The sequence below is a fragment of the Carassius gibelio genome, chromosome A8, assembly GCF_023724105.1.
Source record: "Carassius gibelio isolate Cgi1373 ecotype wild population from Czech Republic chromosome A8, carGib1.2-hapl.c, whole genome shotgun sequence".
Taxonomy (NCBI): domain Eukaryota; kingdom Metazoa; phylum Chordata; class Actinopteri; order Cypriniformes; family Cyprinidae; genus Carassius; species Carassius gibelio.
The window spans coordinates 24,433,117-24,448,030 of record NC_068378.1 but is presented as its reverse complement, the minus strand read 5'-3'; the positions used below and the strand labels follow the sequence as shown (position 1 = coordinate 24,448,030).

At 35.8% G+C, this 14,914-nt stretch overlaps 2 protein-coding genes across 2 annotated transcripts; one reads left to right on the top strand and one right to left on the bottom strand.

Annotated features, from left to right (window-relative positions):
- The first annotated feature begins 475 nt into the window (after nt 1-475).
- Nucleotides 476-8,047, top strand: pcsk1nl (proprotein convertase subtilisin/kexin type 1 inhibitor, like). The gene is made up of 3 exons (XM_052604901.1): nt 476-651; nt 4,783-5,324; nt 6,170-8,047. Exons 1-3 carry the CDS (start codon nt 574-576, stop codon nt 6,561-6,563), a joined length of 1,014 nt encoding a protein of 337 aa, XP_052460861.1. The 5' UTR covers nt 476-573; the 3' UTR covers nt 6,564-8,047.
- Nucleotides 7,556-14,861, bottom strand: lhfpl4b (LHFPL tetraspan subfamily member 4b). The gene is made up of 6 exons (XM_052604902.1): nt 13,404-14,861; nt 13,268-13,313; nt 11,499-11,927; nt 10,303-10,536; nt 10,075-10,121; nt 7,556-9,957 (listed from the first exon to the last, which is right to left on the bottom strand). Exons 3-5 carry the CDS (start codon nt 11,914-11,916, stop codon nt 10,096-10,098), a joined length of 678 nt encoding a protein of 225 aa, XP_052460862.1. The 5' UTR covers nt 11,917-11,927; nt 13,268-13,313; nt 13,404-14,861; the 3' UTR covers nt 7,556-9,957; nt 10,075-10,095.
- Between the last annotated feature and the right edge of the window lie 53 nt (nt 14,862-14,914).

Here is a 14,914-nt window from a genome sequence, read left to right as displayed (position 1 = left end):
TTTGTCGTGTCACTAGAACAGTGTGTACGTTTTAAGAGCATAAGCCCTGCCCGCGTGAAGCACCGCTTCCGGCTCGCGCTGTTCTGTAGATTAAAAGTTTATTCATTCTGAACGTGTCGCGTGTCCAAATTGCACCAAAATGTGACACTGCACTTCCTTTGATCCGCAGCAATACACGGACCACGCATTAAGGCGATTGGATGAACTGTTCTTGGCATAAATAAAATGCAAACACAGACAAACACACAGAGATTCCAGCCTTTTATTCTAGAGAAGTTTCGAAGCTTAAACGTTTTTTTTTTTTTTTTTGACCAGCCCTACTGTATGCATGCAGTAAAACATTTTCATCAGCTTTACCATGCAAAAATCACAAACACAGTCTCTTTTTTTCTCTCTTCCCTGCATCTCTGTTCGGAGTAACAATGAAGCTCCTCCCCCTCTGCTCTCCACTCTCCACTCTCTCTCTCTCTCTCTCTCTGTGTTTCTCTCTGTTTGGATCTGTCAGTCTCTGTGCTGGTGTTTGGTGGCAGCGTTTCTCTTCACTGCAGGGGCAGCTTCATTCTCTCCTCCAGGATGTCGGGCCTTCTGACCAGCTCTCTTCTGCTCTTCCTCTCCCTGACGCTGTTCCAGATCCCCACACCAGAGGCAAAGGTAAAGCAAACACCATACCAAACCCTCATCGTGTGTGTTTGTTGAGACTGAGTGCGTGATTCACTTTGATTCCTCAATAGTTACATCTTAACCTGCATGTTTTCTTATTTTTTACCTCTATACAATTTGTACAGAGGTTTGCATTTGGTGCTAAATTACAATTTCATTGTGTTTAGAGACACTTTTCTATTTCATTTCAATTACTTGTGAATCATTGCACATGTTGAATATGTGAAAGTACACAATGTACTATTTGTGTCCTTTTCATATGTTATGCTTGGCTGTGTGTAAATTTCTGCTTAACTGATGTCACAGAGAACAATGAGATCAGTCGAGCCAGATGGCGTGAAATAGGGCGTACAAATCATTATTGCCTGGCAACAAGAGAACACATATCAACAGGGCTATTTACTATTGAATACAATCCTGATTAAATTCTGGAAATTTCTCAGAAAGGCAGTGCGCAGAAATGGATGCACAGCAAAAGGATCTTGCAAATGACCCAAGATCACATTAAATATTACATTGAATTTTCAATCGCAGAGCTCCATGTTATTTTAGCAAGGTAGACAGAATGATACTTATATAACAGATGATGTGTCATGTGTACTTGTTGAATTTACTATTTAAAGTGACATGAGACTAAGACATGAGAGCACAAGTGTAGCAGTCATTAGTGTGAGCTCATGTTTTCAGCACCATGGACAGCAGCGGTCACTGAAACACAGTCATGTTGAGCTGAATGTAAATGCTACAGTCATTTTGGGAACGTGTAAAGGATAAGGGGCCATATCTGAAGGGCAACACGGGATAAAATCAATGGCAGAGGAAGCACAATCTCATTAGCAGAACAAACACTCTTTCACTCCAAGCGGAGGAGGAACGCTGCCATGGCAACAGCTTTCGGAGAGCACTCTCAGTTTTCTTCCATCCATCCATCTATACTGTAAAAATGTTTGTCAGTTAACCTAGTAAAATGAGCTTCATGTGCTATCATGAAAAAAAAAATTCAATGACTGAATAAATGTGAATATACTGGGCTCAGTGTTAATTTAGTATTATTTCAATACTATTATAGTATTTAATATTTGGAGCTATTTTATATATTTTTCAGCTTGCATATTAATTTAAGTTAGTCATTTTATTAGTTTTTAATCTATTTACCTTTAGTTTTTTTTTCAGCTTTAGTTTTTGGTAATAATTATTAGTATAAATATTAGTATTTATTACAGTTAGTTTCCAAGGCAACATTTCTAATTTTAAGTTTTTTTTTTAAGTAAGTAAGTTTAAGTATTTTTATTTCATTTTAAAAATAGATTTTAGAGTTTTGCTTTTTAGATTTAGATTTTTTTTTAGATAAGGATTTTAAAAAAACAAACAACACTGATTGGATTGAGTTGTTCTGAATTTTTTTGTGAAATGTTTTTTTTGTTTGTTTGTTTGTTTTTTTGTTTGTTTGTTCATTTATCTCCACTTTTTAAATTACAGAAAACAATTTGTTATTTTTAGTTATAACAACACTGATTGTATTAAGTTTTTTTAGACATTTGTTTTTCATTTAATATCTTTTTTAATTTCATCTTTGTAATTTTTTTTATTGTTTTAGCTAAAACAACACTGATTGGAAATTCACTTAATCTGTACACACACCAAACTGTAAAAACCTTTTTACTGTAAAATTATTTTTACACTTGCTATTGATTTTTTTTTTATGCAAAAAAGTGGGTACGTGAAGCATCTTTATTAAGTCCAATCCCATGAAGTGGATTGATAATCTCTTAATACATTTTATAATGACACGCACAACTATATGCAAATTGATGTGACAAAGCACTTTGGCTGGAGTCTACAGGAGCTGTAAAGTAACTTTGCAGATGGTTGTTTACGTTAGAAAAATTTCCATTGGTGCAGAGTGAAGCAGATGGTAAGGAACCGGAGGACGTCTAAACCACTTAAATTCATGATATTAACAGCAAGATTCATATCACCACACATGCAATGTGTACGTCTGGAGTGCTACAGACATCTAAATGCACCAGAATGAGTCACTGATCAAACTCACACAGCGTCCAGAGGAATCCTGCTCCTTTAGTTTCAGACGTCACTATATCTGCCTCATTTATTATTAATCATAACAGCCCTAAAATACCACATAAATGAACTTCACTTATCATTCTGACAAACACAGAACTTGCACATATTGTAGTTTTTGAGCTGCTAGTTGTTTCTCAGTGCTCGCTTTGCAATTTAGAATAATTACTTTGCACACAGAGGGTGAAGACAATGTCATGACTCAGCACTTTGTTTATAACCTCAGGCTTTAGCTCTTTTCAGTGGTTAGCATGAGTAGAGAAACAGATTCAAGGTTCTAGATCATAAATCACTGCTGAAACACAGGTCTCCTATCAGTAATGGACCATAACCAGGTGAGCAGATCACTCTCTCACTATTTGATTGCTCTAGTCTTTATCCACTCATCACTTAATATCACATTTTAATCATGCTGATTTTTGGAGAAAAACTGAAATGGCACTCTTCGTGTGATATTGATTAACTACATAAAATGATATAAATATGTACATTTTCTAACCCCCATATCTTGAATATTGTGATCATTCACATGCATTCATAAATGCATTTGAATACATCGAATAATCCAGTGAAAGAACGCACTCAAAATGCACACGCACACTATGACTTCATCGTGTAACTTTACATTAGCCTAGATGCGTGCACTTTTTATGCACGATTTTAGTTTTTGAATATACTTTATACTGTTAAAAGGCACATCATTAAAACAATATGTCATATATTACACCCAAACACGCTGGGAAAACGTAATTAGAACTAGTATTAAATATTAAAACTGACTCAAATGATTCGCGAACCCCAAACTGACTCAAATGATTCGTGAACCTGCTCCAAACTTACAAACTGACTCAAATGATTTGTGATCCAGTATCGAACTCGTAAACTGACTCAAATGATTCGCGAAACCGCAACGAACTCCCAAACTGGTTCAAATGGTTCACGCTCCATACTCCGAACTGACTCAAATGATTCGCGAACCCGCTCCGAACTCCCAAACTGACTCAAATGATTCGCGAACCCTCTTTGAGTCCGTCCCTGGTAATGGTGGACACAGATCTTCAGTGCCAGTGACAGAACTAATATAAGCTGAAGAGGAGCTGGTTAGTCATACTGTCAGAATGTGCTTGCTATGCACCCTACAGTGATTTCAGGCCCTAGAAAGCATCTTTCATTTCTTCTCAATAGTGTGGTAGTAATTGAATGTCTGACTCAGTGGGGATGGAGAGGAGGTTTAAGGATGGGAGTACAGATGAGAGGAGAGGAACCATGCTTACTAATGCTTCCTCTCCAATGCATGAATGATTAGTATGTAAAGTGTCACTGAAGTGGGAGGTGAGTGTTTCTGTGCTCAAAAATTGTACGTCACAATCTACTAATCATAAAATCTCCAGCCCTTGCTGCTATTCATCAGAGATGGTCCTCTGTAGGAAATACATTACTTTCTAAACAAGATGACATTATTTAATTGCTTTCAATTATTGAATAATACATAGCAAAAACAAAAGTGTAGTTGAACATAACAAAATGATTGTAATCAATTACAGTCCGCCCAACAAAGACACATCACCAGTCAATATAATGAATCAACGGAACTAATACTGCATCATCACTTTTTTTTGTAACAACAACAAAAGTGAAGCTGAAATGGCCAAAAAGACTAAAAACCACTAAAGAATCTGTGCTAATTTTATTTAACGTAATTTCACAAAGCTACTGCAGACAAACCCCCCCCCCCCCCCCCCCAAAAAAAATGCCCAAAGTCACCTGTCAATATAATAAGTCAACGGAACTAATTTCTAATAAGTAGAAAAAAACAATGGTCATTTTATGTGAGGGAAATTTCATACTATATGCACACCTCATATAAAACCATTTTAGATGGGACCATTAATACTTATTTTATACAAATATGTATAAATAACAATGAGTATAAATAAGATTTTCTGTGTCAAACTGTGCACAAATTTGTTTAACATCGAAACAGGAGACATTTTTCACCAACCAGTTTGATTTCTTTCTCCTCTTCTCTGTATTTGTCAGCCTCTCTCTACCATCCGTGGAGGAGGTCGCAGCTTTGACATCCAGGCAGCTGAAATCCGTCTGCGAAGAGACCTGCGAGATTCAGTGCCCTACGAGGCACAGATGATGTCTTACCCCACTGCTGACTTCAGGAGTCGGAGCAATGATCTGTACTACCAACCAGAGGTCTTAAGAGCTCAAGGTCTTGGACAAGCCCTCCAGCGGCTGGTGGAGAACGACCAGAGGCGGGAACAGGAAGCAGTTTATCTGGCGTCAATGCTGCGTCTCCTAAACGAGGCACAGAATAACGGACAAGGCAAACCAGAGGAAGAGGAGGAGGAGGAGGGTGATTTCCAGGGCCCATACCCTCCGGACTACGATGAGACCGAGCAGGCTGTGAGCATGGCCAAGCCCCAGGCCTCATGGCAGGGCCTTCTGGATCCTCAGCTTACTCAGGCTCTGCTCAACCGCTACAAGCAGGAGAGACTGACGCAGGCTGGACTCGCTCAAAACACCAACAGGATATCAGAGAGAGAGCAGGACAAAGACCAAGAGATGCTCAGGTAATGGAAACATGCCGTTCATAACCATACCAATGCCTCAATGTCAAGGTTATTATCATCAACTAAAACTATAAAAACATTTTTGTTTATTGAAATAAGCTGAAACACTAAAATTAATAACTGTAAATAAGTAATACAATAATAATACATCTTAACTAAACCCAAAATATAAATACTAGATTAAAAACAAACTATAAGATTAGAAATAAATAGTGATATAAAAAAAATGATAATAAAACTGACAAAAGCACATAATACATAATTATGTATAGTTATATCTAACTAAAATTCAAATGAAAATAGAGAAATAAACACTCATTTAAAATAATAATAATATTAAATATTAGATGAAAAAAATTTAAAAGAAATTTAAAAAGCACATAACAAAATTACTAGAAATTTAACTGAAAACTGAAAGTATAGTTCAAATGGTAATTCAGAATATTAATTAAAATAGAAAAAATGATTAGATGTAAAAAAAAAAAAAAAAAAAAAAACTAAATAGTAATATCAAAAAAAACTAAAATGAGAAAAGAACATATCCAAATTAGTAAAAAATATTTAACTAAAATTTAAATTTAAACAAAATAGTAAAAAAAATCGAATTCAAAATATTAATAACATAAGACAAAATATGAACAAAACTAAAATTTTAAATAAATAGTAATATTTAAATAAACTACTACAAATTACAAAAGCACAAAACTAAATTATAAAAAGAACTTTAAAATGTTAAAACTTAAAAAAAAAACTTCAATCTACAACTAGAAATAGTAATATAAAAAATTCCACAAATGAATCAATAAAATGCCAAGCAAACGTAAAACTATTTTTATATTTTGAAGGTACCTTGTTGAGAAGATCCTCTCCAGCTTGGCATCGGGTGGCAGTCAGGGAGGTCCTTCAAATCAGCGTGCTAAACGGGATCTGAGCGCTGTGGCCAACATGGAGCAATCTGGAGGATCCGCCCTAAAACGCTCCCGCCGGTCCCTGGACTCCGCCCCTGGCCCCTCCCCCCACGCCGAGGCATCACTGCTGAGGGTGAAACGGCTCGATGGTGATGTGGATGACGAAGAGGTTGCAGGGCAGAGCAACAGAACACCACACGTCGGCCTACAGAGAATGAAGCGCATAGACACTGACCTGCCGCCCCCCAAAAAACACAGCCGCAAGCGCAGAGCCCTGACCTATGACCCCGCTCTGATCGCCCAGCATATCCTGCAGTACCTGCCAGCTTAAAGAGTATGTAAAAGTGAGAGGAATTAAAGGGAAATGTTTGGTGAAATAGAGAGAAATCTAGACAGACAGAGCAAGCAAGAGTTTCAGACGGGACTGCCACATTTCACTTGCTTACAGATACGCCAGTGTTCATTGTCGTTTGCCTAAATCTAATCAAGACCTGCTTGCCGAGGTACTCTGATATGATAATACTCTGTTTCAGTGTTATAATATAATAAATCCCATACACATAACAGCTTATGGAAAATGCTTTTTCTTCTTTCTGGCTACATTCTACAGAATGTAAACCCTTTTCCATCATGGAACAAAACAATTAAAAAAGCTAACTGTGACTTTTTTTCTTCCAATTCTGGGTTTACATCTTGCAATTCTGACTTTTTTCCTCAGAATTGCAAGGTTATTCCTCACAATGAGTTCTTAACTTACGATTCTGAGAAAAAATACATAAAATCAGAATTGTGAGATCAAAAGTCACAATTACCTTTTAATTTTTTTATTCCATGGTGCAAAAAGGCTTCCATAGTACAGGCATTAATTGACCATACTGACATGGAAATAATCAGTTATTGGCTTGCACAAGTAGCTTTTTCGCTGTTTCTGTCAAAAACAACAGGATCAAAGTTACATTTACCTTAATTACGGATTCAGATTTTAAATGATTGTTTGACCAGGGTCATGTAAGATAGCATTTAGGTGACGTTTTGTCGTGTGCATTGAGGAGTGAGTTCCTACTATAAGCCATTTGCCACTTGGCAACCCTGAGTTTCTCAGCAGATGAAAGGAGCATGACTGTTTCCTCAGAGATCCAAATATATCAGAGCTTATCTACAGCTACAGTGAGTTTGTTTCATATTGGGAGGAAATTAACAGTAACTCACAGCTCACTCAGTAATAATAACAAGCTCAATCAGTATCTACACCTACAGTACTGTTTTAGAAAGTAAACTTAATTTAGATTTATTTTTTTTAAACAAATGATTGAGAAACGAAAATGTCTGAAATCTATTTATTGCATAAGATATCCAGTACAGGTTTAAACAGCACAACAACACATCAGATCAGCTGCTTTCTACAGCACGTATCAGCACTACAGGAGAAAAGAGCCCTTCTAAATGTCAAACATGCTCTGAATGAGTTTCCTGTCCTCTCTTTCTCCGACTGGCTGTCTAAAGTAGTGTGTCGTTTTCTTAGTGTCATACGCATCCTATCTTAGCTTGATCAAGTGTTTTTGTCCCTTGACTTGGCTTTGAAACACTCTGTCTGATATTAATCACTGTCCCAACTTTCTGCCCTCTGGGTTTGTAATCTGACTATTATGAATTTGTGAAGGAAATCGTAGCTATATAATCATATATTAATGCTTTTAGATATTTGTGCAGTCATAAAATCTTGTAAAAAAATACATTACTGCAAAAATACAATACTGCAAGTTTTGTCAAACAACAGAAATCACTGTAAGTGCTAATAAAGTGTGTGAACTACAACATTTTGTTTAAAATTTTGCATTGCTTTTACATTGGAAGTGGATTAGAAAACACATCACATTCAACATTTAATGCAACGGCTTGATAAAGTCTTAACCTATCAGCATTATATCTGAAACAAGCACAACTGACAATGACTTTTTATATATTAACGGTGGCTGAAGACAATTACGATTACAACAGTGGCATGCAAGTTTAAAGTCAGCATGAAACAGAAGTTGGAATCGACTTTACTACCATTGTGACGTCACATGTTTCCATGTGAAACTGCTATTAATTGTTTTGTTTTGTTTTTTTGGTGAAAGTTTACTCACCATCAGGCAATTTAAGATGAGTTTATTTCTTTTTCAGAACAGATTTGGAGAAATTTAGCATTAGGGTACATCACTTGTTCACCATTGGATCCTCTGCAGTGAATGGGTGAGTCTGAATGAGAGTCCAAACGGCTGATAAAAACATCACAATAATCCACAACACTCCAGTCCAGCATTAAATGTCCTGTAAAGTGAAAAGTTGTGTAGCTACTTGTAAAAACAAATCCATCAGTAATATTTTTTTAAACTTCACTTACGGCTAAAATACAAGTCCATAATCCAAAATTGAGATTTATACATCTGAAAGCTGAATAAACAAGCTTTCCATTGATGTATGGTTTATTAGGATCGGACAATATTTGGCCGAGATACAACTACTTGAAAATCTGGAATCTGAGTGTGCAAAAAATCTAAATATTGAGAAAATTACCTTTAAAGTTGTCAAAATGAAGTTCTTAGCAGTGCATATTACCAATCAAAAATTTGGTTTTGATATATTTATGGTAGGAAATTTAGAGAATATTTTGATGGAACATGATCTTTACTTAATATGCTGATGATTTTTGGCATAAAAGAAAAATCTTTAATTTTGACCCATACAATGTTTTTTTTGGCTTTTCCTACAAATATACCCCAACAACTTAAGCTTGCTTTTGTGCTCCAGGGTCACATTTGTTTAGAATAACTTAGGACTGGACTGTTTTTCCTTGTAAACAGTGCGTAATCTGTGCATATTTCTCTCCTGATTCAGATGAGATTACTTTATCACCGGAGAAAGTATTATTACAGACAGAGGACTCTTATTTTTGCAATGGTTTGAAGTTAAAAATGTCTTAATGATGGATTTGTTTCTTACAAACACACAGCTTTTCACTTTACAAATTGTTAAATGCTGGACTGGAGTGGTGTGGATTACTTGTGAAATATAATGTTTTTATCATCTGTTTGGACTCTCATTCTGACGGCACCCATTCACTGCAGAGCATCCATTGGTGAGCAAGTGATGTAATGCTATATTTCTCCAACTCTGTCCTGATAAAGAAACAAACTAATTTAAAATTTGGATAAGAAAATAAATTGGCAGATTTTTATTTTGTGCTCACTTAAATATGAGTTATGAGCTACCTTTAGTTTAAAGATGATCAGATTATTAAAACTGACCAAAAAAAAACTAAACAGATTTATAGTAATATTATGCTGAGTTTAAATTCAGACTTAAATTCATGCACAAAAACATCTAGAACATGGAATCAAACATCACTGTCAATCCTCTAAATATCACTTAACTGAAAACCACATGTGATCTGTGATCACAGAGACCTCGACTATACCTCCACTTGGAAATGCACTAAAGAAAATGGCCTTTGCTCTTCTCTATTAAGAGCCGCCATTACAAGATCAGAGTAATGTTCCTCCGTCAGGGGAGAAAGGACTCTGTTGCCAGGTGACTGTTTCTATGCAGACAGGTTATGTAAGCAGAATTCACAGGACGGTGACATCATGCTGAGGGGGAAAAGACAAGCATCTCTTCACACGTTTTATCTCATCATTATTTGTCAGGAGAGAAGTTCACAAACGACGTGATGAAACAGCCACCTGAGGGGGTGAGAAAGAACAGTGACATGAGTTACAGAAGAGAGAAGAGGATGCTGGGTCCAATGCTAGTGCCAGAAGAAAAACACAATCCCCAGAAAAACTAGATTACAGTCTTACCAGCACCTTCTGACCGCTGCTTTATGCTGCCAGTAACAAGCCAGTCACTGAGAACAGAGGAGAAAACAACATGATTAAAATATCTCACACTTCACAATAAGGTTTATCATTAGTTATCTACTTTAGTTAACATAAACTAAGCATGAACAATACTTCTACTCTCTTAAAACAGGCATTAAAACATTAAATGATTTTAGAGATTTTAGCAAGAATGGGTGCACCATTTACCATCACCATCCTTGGCATCTTCTGGCAGCAGGGCATCTTGGCGATTCCCCAAAACAAAAGCCAGCGTGGACAGTATGCCGGCGTCCAGCACCCCCAACATGGCCAGTATATACGCCCAGTGCACAGAGCAGTTCCCCGGAGAGAAGCTACTCACACGGTCCCCGCAAAGCGCCCGCATCTCAGCACACGCCCAGGAGTCTGGGAACAACACACACGCCAGGGCCAGACAGAAGCCTGCATCCAGAAACAGAGAGGCAATTAGTAGTACTGTATTGTTTAACACACATTGTTCACATTTCACGTCAAAAAGAGCACATTTCAGAAGAGATTCAAAAACAATCTCAGTGTACTACAGCTCTACAAAGAGGTTATGACTGAAGGATGCATGCAATCAAAACTGAGATCATTTACATCCTCCACAATGTCTTAAAGATGTACCGGTGATAGCAAAAGTCAGCCTCTTTAAATCTAAGAGTCAACAAGAGGGTCATGGGACTAAATTTTTAGTGTAAAAAATGGAATGACTTATTCAGAAGAAATCACGAGCTTTCAATAATCACTTCTTCATCATCACATACTACACAGATCTCTGGATCATCATATATATATATATATATATTCTGTTAGAAATTGCTGCCTTGTGAAACTATTCAGATTTTCTGAATTGTGACTATTTTAATTAGAATTAGGCACAGATTTGTAATTTGAGACATGTTAATAAGTAAAAGTAAATGAAATAAATTAAATTAGATTTTACTTTAATGAGGTACATATTGGTCTCAGTGAGGTTGTTTCAAGGAATTAAAGACATTTCAAAAGTGACATATAAATATTAATATTGTAACAAATCATTTCTATTACAAATAAAAATTTTCTTTTGAACTTTCTATTCATCAAAGAATCTTAAAAACATTTTCAGTTTCCACAAAAAAAAAATGAAGCAGCACTAAAGTTTTCAGTGTTGATAAGGAACAAAATATTTCTTAAGCATCAAATCAGTATATCAGATTGATTCCTGAAGGATCATGTGACACTGAAGACCGGAGGATTGATGCTGAAAATTCAGCGCTGCATCACAGGAAGAAATTATATTAAAAAACATATTACAATAGAAAATAGTAACCCAGTATTTTTGATCAAATAAATGCAGCCGTGGTGAGCAGAAGAGACTTGATGAATCAGCTGAAGAGTCTCACCTGCTGTGAGCTGCAGCCAAGCACAGATCTTATAGACGGTTGCTGCGTTGCAGAATCTGAACAGACACAGACAGCCCACGCTGGCCCACACCATAGTGAGAGACATGCACACCAGCACAGCGGGAGACTGGAAGGCAGGGAGTGGAGTCAGGGTGCGAAGAGACCCTCGGCATTCTGGGACAGGCCAATCCATCTCCATGCAGACCTCAAAGAGGCCCAGCGTCCCGGTCGGAGGAGCCGGACCCCCTCCTCGGTAGTGCAGCTCTCGTGTGCCCACCCATGAAGGCTGGATGAGAATGACCACCTCGATAATGGCAAAGCAGAGCGTGCAGACGGCCCAGAGCATGCCCACCGCCCGCGCGCTCCGGATGAACTCAGTCTGATAGAGACGGGCCACATCAGACGAGTGACGCTGCATGCTGGAGACAGCTGGAGACGCAAGCAGAAGAAAAATTATATGATGCAATGCCATTCTATAGATCATCTACAAGGTTTAAAACACCACTTTGAATCTCCGTGTCATTTTTTCATTAAAAAAAAGAAATTCTGTCATCATATACTCACCCCACCAGTGTCAATTTAGTATGACTGAGATACTTTTACAGTTTTATACATATTTTGAATTAATTTTTATTTTTCTGTTTTAATTTTAGTTTTAGAAATATTTTTGTACGCTTTGTCATTTTTTTGTTTTTTTTAAATATCTATTGTTTGTATTTTTTTTCTGTTTAGTTTTAGTTATTTTAGTAGATAAAGTTAAACTAAATGAAAATAAAAAAAATTAAATACCTGAACTTTTTTTTTAAAATAATAAGATATTTTTATATTTACATTTATTTCTGTTCAAATTTTATGAATGATATTCATAAACAACTGTTTCAAACAACACTAGACCCCACTGACTTTCATTTTATTTTGAATATACCACTGCACTAAACTATAATTCACGTTCCATAGCTTTTATGATCACACTTAACAATAAGGTAAGTTAATGTAAACTAAACTAACATAGGGGAATTTATCTGTTACCGGGGTTATTATAGTAATCTAAAACTAAAATCATAAAAAACTTTAACTTGAAATAAAATATATATAAAAAAATCATAAAACTTAATTTATTTCAGATGGACGCCAAGGCAACATTTCTTATTTTGAGTTACTCTTAACTAGATACTATAATAATTTAAAATAAAAATTAAAAATTAAATAAAAAAATGAATAAAAACTACACATTTAAAAAAACAAACATTAAAAATCACAAAATTACTCAATCTAATATAAAAACAGAAAATATAAAAATGTATAACTAATCATTTGAAATATGAATAAAAACTATTAATATCTCTGTGATACTAAAATAACACTATTTATAATTTTTTGTTAGCCTGATAGTTTGTTTAAATTGAAAATGAAATGAACAGTAATACAATTTGCACTGTTATTTAATGTTAACTATTATTCTTATATTGTTATAATTGTTAGTTCATGTTAACTAATTAAATCATGTTAATTGAAACCTTATTATGAGGTGTTACTGTTTTTTACAGTACTCATGTGGTAATATCAAATGTACTTTTTTGTGTTTCTCATTTATTTACATTATACTTTAAAGAATGAAGCATGTTCTTAAAAAAACAAAAAACATGGTTTTACCATGGTAAAAATGCTAATACCGAGGTCATATTTAACCCAAAAAAAATTAAAGGGACATGAACCGCTAAGAAAAGACCTGGTAGAGGATGTAAAGAGATGGATGAAGGGAGATTCACCTCTCTGCTCTGGCTGACTCCAGGCCTGTTCCTCCCACCACAGGATCTGTGTGACAAAAACCTCATTCAAATTGAATTACTTGACAGCAGCATCACATAACATGAAGGAGTGAGTGAGTGAAAGAGAGAAACTGACCTGAATGGAGGGATTCTTCTCCTCCGCTTCCTCCCGGTCGGATCACGACAGGATGTGCGACAGTAAAAACAGGCCCACGCTGCTTGCAACCATCTTCTTCACACATATGGAGGGAGAGGAGAGAGAGAGAAGGGAGGGGAGGGGGAGCGCAGGGCCATTCTGATTGGGAGGAGGGTCTCTGTGCGCACACACACACACACACACACACACAGCAATGCAATCCAATGATGCACAACGAGAAAATTTAAATATCTGTCAACCCCTGTGGGGGGAAAGAAAGAGTTACAGCTCATCGATCCTAAAAGCATTACATTTCATACAGAGGGAAGAGGAAGAGAGAGAATAGTACACAGAGCAGAAGTGACGCATTTCAGATGAGCACAAGAAAAATACAACAATAAATACTAGAGGAATGAGCATGAATGCTGGAGGGAAGAAGCTCGTCTGAGCATCATTATGATCGCTCAGCTGTCATGAAAATTAATGCTTGCAAAAAACAGTAACCATAAGATTTAAAACAAGAATATCTCACTCTGGGTAAATCTAATTAAAATATATCAAGAAAGAAAAAAGGCCTATATATATCAAGCTATTTTATCTATCTACAGTATTTATCTATATATGGGTACTAATATTGTAATTAGGTATTATTGATAACATTAATATTAATGATTTTGCAACATTTATTGTTAAATAAGGTACAAAGCTGTTTTTTTGTTGTTGTTTTTTTTTGTTTGTTTGTTTGTTTGTGTGTTTTTTTAAAAGGGTATGCGCTTCTTTCTGACAGTGTGAGGTCACCAACTGGCCAACTCTGGTCCGAATCCGGACCGCAAAGCTTTTTGACATAATGACATAAATGAATACCAGGCACTATTTTCTAACAAAATCTAATTCATACCAAGCACATCAAGGTCTTGTTTAGGTCCTACAGTGCTATCATGGGCTGCTGCTACAGTTAAGTGTTGCTACGGTCAGACGGTCTGCAGTGAAGAGAGCAGAGAGCTATAAAAAGTCTTACTTCGTACAAGAAAGTCGTAAATGTGAACTGGTGGATCCACAAGAAGATAATGTATTATAAAACCAATATTAAGATTAATATAATAATTGATTGATAATAATTGCCTAAATTAATATAATAATTTATATTATTATATATTATATTTTCAAACAACAAATAGTTGGTTTAAATTGTGGCTAAAATAATGGCTTAATTGTGAAGTTTATCATTTTATAAAACCTTTTGTTTTAAAGTCTTATATATGATCCTAAATATCTTAGCCTGGTCTGCCAAAAACCATCAATTCATATTTTTAGGTATATAAATTGTCTGGACCTTGGCTGGTGACGAGGGTTCATTACTGGACTTCAAACTATTTTACATGAAGACCCCTGAATTATAATATATATATGTATGTGTGTGTGTGTGTGTGAATGTGTGTGTGTGTGTGTGTGTTTACGTATCTTTATATAAAACACTATTGTAACATTTATATATATATATATACACATAT

What these genes read in the sequence shown, in the direction of transcription:
- pcsk1nl (XM_052604901.1), top strand. Translation starts at nt 574, where the DNA reads ATGTCGGGCCTTCTGACCAGCTCTCTTCTGCTCTTCCTCTCCCTGACG. An exon ending in TCCCCACACCAGAGGCAAAG is followed by an intron (nt 652 to 4,782) that starts GTAAAGCAAACA and finishes TGTATTTGTCAG; the next exon opens with CCTCTCTCTACCATCCGTGG. An exon ending in AAAGACCAAGAGATGCTCAG is followed by an intron (nt 5,325 to 6,169) that starts GTAATGGAAACA and finishes TATATTTTGAAG; the next exon opens with GTACCTTGTTGAGAAGATCC.
- lhfpl4b (XM_052604902.1), bottom strand. Translation starts at nt 11,916, where the DNA reads ATGCAGCGTCACTCGTCTGATGTGGCCCGTCTCTATCAGACTGAGTTC. An exon ending in TTGGCTGCAGCTCACAGCAG is followed by an intron (nt 10,537 to 11,498) that starts GTGAGACTCTTC and finishes TTCTGGATGCAG; the next exon opens with GCTTCTGTCTGGCCCTGGCG. An exon ending in AGATGCCAAGGATGGTGATG is followed by an intron (nt 10,122 to 10,302) that starts GTAAATGGTGCA and finishes CTCTGTTCTCAG; the next exon opens with TGACTGGCTTGTTACTGGCA.